Source organism: Fulmarus glacialis, unplaced genomic scaffold (genome assembly GCF_000690835.1).
Source record: "Fulmarus glacialis isolate BGI_N327 unplaced genomic scaffold, ASM69083v1 Scaffold50053, whole genome shotgun sequence".
Taxonomy (NCBI): domain Eukaryota; kingdom Metazoa; phylum Chordata; class Aves; order Procellariiformes; family Procellariidae; genus Fulmarus; species Fulmarus glacialis.
This window is the reverse complement of record NW_009204564.1, coordinates 8,312-17,566: the sequence shown is the minus strand read 5'-3', so window position 1 is coordinate 17,566 and position 9,255 is coordinate 8,312. Positions and strand designations below refer to the sequence as shown.

At 38.2% G+C, this 9,255-nt stretch overlaps 1 protein-coding gene across 1 annotated transcript; it reads left to right on the top strand.

Moving 5' to 3' along the window:
• Nucleotides 1–1,012: 1,012 nt before the first annotated feature.
• Nucleotides 1,013–7,877, top strand: PTAR1 (protein prenyltransferase alpha subunit repeat containing 1; the record flags this gene model as incomplete). Its single annotated transcript, XM_009575029.1, has 3 exons — nucleotides 1,013–1,226; nucleotides 6,520–6,836; nucleotides 7,401–7,877. Coding segments are annotated over 3 exons (880 nt in total), but the record flags the coding sequence as incomplete, so codon positions are not given.
• Between the last annotated feature and the right edge of the window lie 1,378 nt (nucleotides 7,878–9,255).

Here is a 9,255-nt window from a genome sequence, read left to right as displayed (position 1 = left end):
TTTATATATGAGTTGCAAAATAGAATTCTCTTTTTAAAGAAATTTAATTTATTATTTTTACTTTATTTATTGATTTATTTTAACCAGGAGTGACACCTTTCTGAAAGTAGCAATTAATTGGTTTTGGAACCTATGTGAGCCAGTACAAAACAGAAAAATCTCTGTGTTGCAGACCAGAGGATGTCCAGCTTTCCAGAGCATTCCACATGGGCCCATTGCAATTCTCTTGACACATGCTGCTGTGTGGAAGTGTACACATCTGTGATCCGTTTTTGTAGGACTCTTTGTGTAGGGTCTGCAGATGCACATTTTCTGCAGCATTGAGGACACCTCTCAAAACATTCATCTAAAAATCATACCAAAAGTCAGTCTAAAGTAAAATTAAAAAGCTATGTAGGAATCTGTGCTTATCTCAGTCACCTCAAATCAAGTATGTATAATTCAGCAATAAAAACATTTATTTTGGTTATGCCTATAGCCCTTGAAACCTTAAGTCTTTGCACTTTCTTTCTGCTGGTGATGTACAGATACTAATTTGGCTTGCTGTGTGCAGTACTGGCAAATATAAAAAACACTCAGAAAGCACAATTAAATTTTTTTTATTGAATCACTTTTTTCTGTCTTATTTTGGATACCTTATTTTAGTGCTATACAAGTCTCTGAAAGAGGAGCTCATTAGAAATCTCATGCAGATTGTTCTCGTATTTTTTTCATAAATTTTCTGTTTCCTTCTGTTTTCTTTTGTTGTGCTGTAAGTAACCATGACCACTTATAGTGAGCGAACAAACAAATACAGCTAGAGTTAAATTATTTTGAAATGTGATCATAAGTCATAGCTTTCAGTATGGGAAGAGTTTGGATGGTTATGTTTACTACTTATTCATCATCTAGTTACAGTGTAGTTCAGATAATTGAAATATCAGAAAGGTTTGATTCATTTACATAAATGAAAAAACATTTTTTTCTCTTAAAATTGTTCTCTCACCACTAACACTGTACGTCATTTAACCAGACGATGGGTGCTGCAACAACTAATTCAGGAAAACTCCTTGCCCAGTCTTGTGACTAAAGGAAACTTGGGAGCAGCACCTCTGGAGAGAATTCACCGACTAGTGCAGGAGGAAATGAATGTCTGCTCTGAAGCTGCTGGGAGATACCCAAGCAACTACAATGCCTGGTCCCATCGCATCTGGGTTTTACAGCATTTGGGAAAGCTGACTGTCAAGGTATAATACAATAGTGAATAAAGTCTTAAATTTTCTTGTCTAAAAAAAAGAAAAAAGTACTGTTTTGCCAAGCAGATCCTATGACATGGATGGAGTGTATCATATTAAGTTAGCATAGGTAGCTAAGAATGTTTTGAAAAAACAGGCAAAATACTGCAATGAGTATGTTTTGCATTTTTCTTGCCAGTGTAGACAGGTTCTGCTGAGCAGAAAGAACAGATTTTTCTTGCGCAAGTACAAAGTTCTATTTGTCTGTTGGTGCTTAATGTTCATGAACTTGTGGAAAGAGGATAGATGGGACTGTGTGAGCTGAAATAAAGAAGGGGCAACTGAAAATAATTCTTCTAGCACTAATCTTGAAATTCCTAATAGAGAAAAAGGTAATACATGACAGATACTATTTTGAGAATGTAATGTGATGTCTTGTTTTGATACCCTTATTCAGCTTATCTGTGGATTCAGAATACTGAAGGATTAAGTAAAGACAGCAGAATTTCAGAGAAAGCATAGTAGTGCTTGTAATTAGTTTCTTCAGCTCCAACAGTGTGTTTTGACAGCATTTAAACTGAGGGTTGATCAAGCTATTTCAGCTCCAGCAGGGACATCTTATGCGGTGGCGAGTATTTCAGATCACATGGTAGTATCTAAAACATCGAGGCCTGCAGCAAATTGAATTAGTTAATGTGACATGGTCTAAAATTATATAGGCAGTTTTGTAATACTGTGGTTTCTAAGCTGTTAGGTGAATTCCTTGTGAATATTAGGCTGATACAGTGACACATCACTCACACTTTTAACGGTAGCCACTGCATTTTGCCATCCTGTAAATGCATAGAGGAGTGAGGGAGAAATTTAGTGGAGGTTGTTGAGTCGGTATAGCCATGTTTTTTATGTCTTATGGGACAGCTACTGCTGGCAATGGATGTTGTTTTGCTTATGTTTCCTGTTAATTGTCACCTGAGAAACTTTAAAGATAGCTGTATCAGGTTGGTAGTAAAGAGCAAGTATGTTCCAGACTCCATGAGGGAGACAGCCCAGAATTTGGACTCATCTGCCTAGCAAGTTTGTATGAAAAAGTAGTTATGGAAATCTCAGAAGAATTACAGGATTGGAATAGATTGGAGGTTAGAAGTTAGGGTTAGACATCTATTTTAATAGGAAACAGGGACTTCCACATAAGTCTTTAATAGGTTTATTAAAAAGGAGGGGGAAAAAAATTAGCACTGTTAATTAAAACTCAAGTCATTTTAAGCTTTACTTAACAGTAGTTTGAAGAATAACACCCTGACTGCTTTTTGCACTTGCTATTCCTTACTAATTTAAATAAACAGAAAGAATTGCATTGTGGTAGAAATAACTCTTCTCAGAGCTGGAATTATTCTGGTGGGTTTATTCATTGGTAGTTGTCAATGCTTTGTGTGACAGGTCACAAGTATGCCTGTGAAGGAAGTGTTTTAAATTTGTTCAGTCACTCCCAAGTCCGTTTGCCTTGCCCACCATCCCCGTTCCCCTACTGGTCTTCTTTTTAGGCTGATTACTGAGGAAGTGATAGTTTTCTCTAGTTTTGTCCAACTGGCTTTTGTTACCTCTGGCAAAATTTCACTGGTGCTGCTGTTCCTCGAGCAGTGTGTTTAACCCATTGGGAAATCTCCCATGTTGACTCTAGGTTTTTTTCATGACGCCACCAATGCATCTCTTCAGATGGCCTAGCAGAAGGTGTTTGGGATGCAGGAAAATTAGGGAAATGTGTGGAACATAAAAGATACCGAGAATCTTGAGAGAAAATTTGTGTCTAGGTAACTTTAAAAGGAAGAACTAGAAAGTGATTATTCGCAAGATGTAATATGAGGAAAAAAGCAAATACGAAGGAGGACAGGGAAAAAGCAGGCATTACAGATCTTCACAAAAATACACAGGTTGTTTTCTTGCTTGATGTCTCATTTTGTATCTTCAGCCATTGGCGTGTTTGAATATCTGAAAAGAATGGTACATTTCACCGATCTGCAAGACTGGAACTCTGCTGAAAAAATTAGCAGATAAAACAGTCACTATGATTCTACAGCCATCTAGTTCTTGCAAGGTTGCCTCACATTAGAGTACCCTGTATTATTTAGGGCCCCATTTCTGCTATTATACGAACTTTGCCTGCAGTTTGAGGAAGTTTTTGTTAAGGTGTGCAAGGAAACAAAGGCCCAGAGACATAATGTATATGTTGTATTATCATTGAGATAAGACTTCTCAAAACAGGTTTATCATTTATGAAACTGTTGGCCTGTTTTGGAGGATTTGAGAGGGTAGGTTGTTTGGTAATCCTAATGCTTCTGCAGACTGAATCTCAGTTCAAACTCTGGGAAAAAGATATAAAATACTAGAGGAGAAAGTTTTGGCCCTGTAGGAAGATTTTCTCACAGAATATAGATATTTCTTCTTTGTTACACTGGACAGTAAACAACATTATCTTGTTTGAATATAGAAATCTCAATTTGTTTTTCCTGCAGAATTTGAACCACATTAGCAAGTTTACATGGTGTTTGAATAGTATTAATTAATATCAATTAAGGATTTGTCAAGAATAGATTGTTCCAAACCAATTTAATCTTTCTAGTATTGGAGTACTTGCCTTGGTAAAGGATGAGAAAGCTTGACTTCAGCTTTCTCATGTGACAGTACACTTAGCTAATGGGGGAAAAACAGGGGCTCCAGACACCTACTAATAGGTGGGTGCATCATTAGTTGGAGAACCAGAGTAAGAGAGTAATATCAGTATAGTCTGTTAAAATTCATACATACCATGATGTTTCAGAGAAATCGTGCAGGTACAAAAATAGGATATAGTTCAGCAAGGATGGACAAACTTTTTTGTTTTCTTTAGATAGGAATATTCAACTTCATAATTACAGGATGGAGAGTGACTGATCAGGCCCTATAATAAAAAAACAAGCAAAGAAACAAGTGGTGGGGTGATTGTCATGAGGCAACACCTCTCTTGCATGATGTCCAGAAGACAGAAGTATGTTCATAAGACACAAAACAATGTTTCCTGTAGATATCCCCAGTAAGGCCTTGGCTTTTTCTCAGATGACTGGACCTCCAAAGGTACCTGTCTTGTGTGTGAGTGGACATTGCCATATATCTGTGGTTATCCTTAAAAGTTTTTTCCCCAGATACAGTTCCTTCTCATTTCCTCAGTGTCCCAGACCAGGGAGGAAGTTTTGGGCTGCAGTTTGTGGTGGGTAGGCACTTTAAAAAAGCAAGCACAGGGTCAGGGAGAATGTAAGAGGGAGTGCAGACCCAGAGGTTGAGGCAAAGGTCAACGAGTGCGTATGTCCTATTCTGGAGCAGGATGCCAGTTCCATGGTACTCAGCTCACCACTGAAGGTAGAAGAGGGTTCCTTGTGAGAGGTTGTCAAGAGTGGGGAGGGAGGCGTTTTCATATTGTTTCCTCTTTGCTTCACGGAAGAATGGCAAAGGGCTTGTGCTGTTCAGTGTGGAAATGGAGAAAACTGGCTTGGTAAGAAAAAATCTCTGTTGGAATTCAGACGTTAGCTGGCTTTCTGGTTTACCTCCAGTTGTTTGAAGCATCTTCCATTGTTAGTCTGACGTTCCTAGAGGAGAGGCTTTATTTTTTGTAGATCTCAAGAGGTTTAATGGCAATCTTCTGTCTTGCTTTTCTAAAAGAGGTTTTCTAGTTTAGGTAAGGAGTGATGCTGGGAATCATTCTGTTTTGGTTTGTTAAAATGCATAATTACAATGTTCCCCTGTAGCTTTGTAGCTTATAAACACGTCAGGTAAATGAATCAGGTTGTTTTGAGATCTAAGTTGGACATAATGTGCATAGTATCAGTTCTAGCTGAATAAAGACTGGTGTGATTTTTCTGATGTTGCCCTTGAGCCTTATGTTGTTTTTAATAGGCTTTTAAATTTTAACGTTCAGAAGTTTAAAATAGTAAGCTCAATTCTGCTGAGAAGAGAGAAGCTGATCTTGTGGTTTAAAGTGCAGAACTGGAGATGGGGAGTTTTAGCCCCCGTAAGAATCCCGTGTGTGGGCTGTTATTTAATAGTGCCCTTCGATTTGCTGATCTGTAAAAGGAAGACAGTGCTGGTATCTCTTGTTAAGACCTAAAAAAGCGTGAGTATCTCGGGTAGAAGGCGCTATTTACATCGTTTGTATTTGGTCTAATATCTTTTAGAACAGACGCACCACAAAAAAGGTGTATAACTAGCCTTGCGCATTTCTGTCGTTTTCTTTGTGGGAGGCTGTGCCTCTTGTGCTGCAGGATTAAAAAGAAACACTTATGAAAGTTGCTTTGCATCAGCTGTTAAGTGACATAGGTAGCTTACAAAAAGAGATTAAAAGCAAGAATATACCAGTAAGGTTATATCCAAAGTCTTTAGAACTAAACAAAAAATGTAGTTTTGATCTCTTTGGAGACTTCATACTCCAGAGGAGGAGCAATGTGAGGAAAGAGGTTAAAGCCTTTAAAGAAATACAACCATTAGTGCTAATAGAGAAAGTAAAGTAAAAGAGGCTTTGCCCGGTAGCCAAACTCACCCGTCTTCCTAGAAATAAATTCTGAATGTTTAAAAGCATTCAGAATTAAGAGAAAATCTGTAGGTGCCAGCAGTGTTACAAATACAGCTGCAGTCACTGATGTAAGTATGTACCACAGTTCTTGTGAAAGATTTTCTGGGAGTTCACCATTTACCAAGTCAAGTAACTTAATTATGGACAAATAGTTTTGTATTCCACAGGCTCTAGGACTTGGAATATAATTTAGTGGTTGACATTCTTTCCTGGAAAATGAAAGTGTAAATTGCTTTAAATCTTCTCTTTTTTTTTTTTTTTTTTTAAAGCAACTCACCCACCCTCTGACACCCATAATACTAGGAAAAAATTAAAATACTTCTAACTAATATCCATGTAGTTTAGTGTACTCTCTACCTCTGTCTCCTCTAAATAGTCTTTATTCCTAACCATTTTGAGATTCTTAAACCACTGCTTATTTCTCATCGTGGTTTGGGGTTTTTTTTCCCCTCACCCTGTGGGAAGGTTTCTGAGACACCCACCTTCTCAGATTTTGGAAGAAGTGTAATTTCTTTTGTGCATGGGTGCCAAGATACTTGTCAGCAAATAGTGGAAATGCTCAGTGATTAGTTCATTTTTCTGTGTGTGTTCTTAAACCGTTACCCCAGTGGCTGAAATCCCCAGAGGAGAGGTTACCTTAATACAGAAACTGTGGTGGTAAATTTCTCCTTTAAACTGGTTGATAACTGTTGCTGCTTTTTGTTTCAGATTCTCCTTGATGAACTTTCATCCACTAAATATTGGGTATCCATGCATGTCTCAGACCATAGTGGATTTCATTACCGCCAGTTCTTACTCAAGTCCTTGATAGGCAGAACTGTGACTGACAATAATGTACTGGTACAAAATCAAATGGTAAATGAGCAAAACCCTACCCTTCAAAAGGAGGAGGAGAGTGCAGGGGCAGAAGCTGCCTATGTGGAGGAGCAGAACGTGGATCTCCCGTGCCGTTTAGAGGAAGAGTTGGAGCTCTGCACTGAACTGATTGATACTTACCCAGGGCATGAAACCTTGTGGTGTCATAGGTAAGAGGACTTGATCAAAAGAGTGTCCTTCTGATTTGTGGATTGTTCTTTGCCTGATGGTTCTGATTTTAAAAGGTACCATTCAATAAAAGATTTCTAAGCTACCATGTCTTAAGCCTTTGAAAAACATTCAAAAGCATAATCAGAGCTATGATGGAAAATTTGATTGGGCTTAAGTATCTTGTTGATGTAAACTCCACTTGGCCCTATAGTTTGTGCAAGAGACACAAGATTCTGTAAATCAGCCTCCTCACACTTAAAATTTTTAAAGGGCAAAAGATGAGCAGAAGATAGGCAGAAGATGGATCAGCTGCAGAAAACCCGTGCTTTGCCAGCTGGGTGTATGTGCCTGACTAGGTAACAGCAGATTTGCCGAAGTGACACTGAGCCCTTTTTTGTGGAGTGTGAGCAGTGAGAGCAGATTTTGTGTCTGTTTGTGGGGGAATCTGGTGGGATGGCAAATGAACTGAAGCAGTTCAGCAGCAACAGCCCATTATTTTCAGTGCATGACTTTTTTTTTTTTTCTTCCTTTGCTTTTTTTTCTTCCTTCCTTTTCCTTTGAAGAAGGCGTGTGTTCTACCTTCAGCACCACCTAAGCAACAAAATTCCTCTTCTGAGTGCGGTGGTATCATCTGTGGACAGCAGTGATGAAACTCTGAATAATTCCCACAACAGTACTGCGACAAGTCACATGGCACAAGCTATGGATGTTGATGGTTTGAATGAATCCAGCAGCAAACAAGGTTATACCCAAGAAACAAAACGCCTGAAGCGTGCTCCAATGCAGGACTCTCTTGGTCCAGAAATGGAGTACCGGTTCATTGACAAAGTATTATCAACTTGTAGGGATGCAGACCAAGCCAGGTTTGCTACTGCTTATAGGAAATGGCTAGTTACTTTTTTAGGTCAGTGAAGGAAGAGTTTAAAGCCTTCAGGGTTCTTCTTCTAGTGCAATATTCTCTTTTCAGACACAAACGCATGTTTTGGTTGCAAGTGTTAGCTAACCATGTGTTTCTCACTCTTTTAATGGTCAGTCCTAAAGTTCATATTCAGAGTAGAAGTCTGTCACTTTATTTATTGAAGAACTGGCGTACCTTTTTATTAAGCAAATGCAGTTTGTTCTTTAATCTTCTTAAGAAATCACACTGCGTCAGCTTCCTACCATGCCATTTTCTTATTTTTTAACTTCTGCATTAAGGTGGACTATGAATCATTTGGCTTTTAAAAAAAAAAAAAAAAAGTCTGAAATGCTTTTGAAACAGTGTCTGGAAAAAGAATAGGAGAATCTGTCAGTATCAGCTAAACCTGTTTCCAGTTCGTTCCTCTTTACTATAGTGGCATCTTGCTAATACCTTATTGGATTCAGACTACGTTTGGTGAGTGCTATTACTTTTGTATTAGCAACCTTTGGTAGAACACCAGACTGCAGTGTTTCTTTCTCAAGGCTCCAGTAACAATATTGGAGCCCTGCCTTTTACTATTGTAACTGGCTTTTTGTTTGCTTATTAGTTGTCCCATGAGTTTGATAGGAAAGTCTATGAAGTTGAAATCCTGAAAAGCAGATACAGGAAAATGTGACAGAAAATAGTTCAAACACACATGTTCACACTCACACTTACAGTCAGAGCTATATTTGGAAATACTTTCCTTAGAACAGACTACCTTCATTTCCTACTTGGTATTTATTTATTTATTTTATCTCAACAATCCAGAATTAATGACACTTGATACACATTTCTGAATGTATTATGTACACTACAGGATCTCAGCCTGCTAAATCACACATTGGTAACTTGTACTTAACCAAGACCATGCAAGTCCAATAGATGATGGAGTAAAAAGTAATTCTTCTGACTGGTCACTGAGACTATACAGTTCAAAAAAAAGACAGCAGGAGGGAGCTATCTTTTCACTTTTGTTCTTTTGCAGAGCTTCAGTCTTTGGGGCTTTTTCTTTTGACTCTTCCTTAAGAGCACTTCTCCAACCATACATCTCTGTTTACATAACTGTAAATTTTAAGGGAATTTGAAACACATTTCTATTCCAGTGAAATTAAACATGAATGGTTTGTTTTGTCATTTCCTTAGAACTTGTCTATGTAAGGGATTTTTTACACTAATGGAATTGGGCTGGTCCAAAGACCCAGGGGAAAAACATTGTAAAACTGTAGAATTTTGTACAATGGCAACATTGCCTCTATTCCAAACAGACTATTCACTGAGGGGATTAGATTTTCAAGCTAGAGTCTTCGCCAAAATTGCTGTATATTTCTCCTGCCCAAAGTGCCTCCTGACTGTGATAAGTTTCAAGCTGCTGTTTCTGTTGGGCAGAGAGAGCAACAATGAGGGAGGAAAAAAAACAGGTAGCCTGCTCAAAAGGTATCATTTGGAAAGAAAAAGGGCACTCGAAACATGTGGAA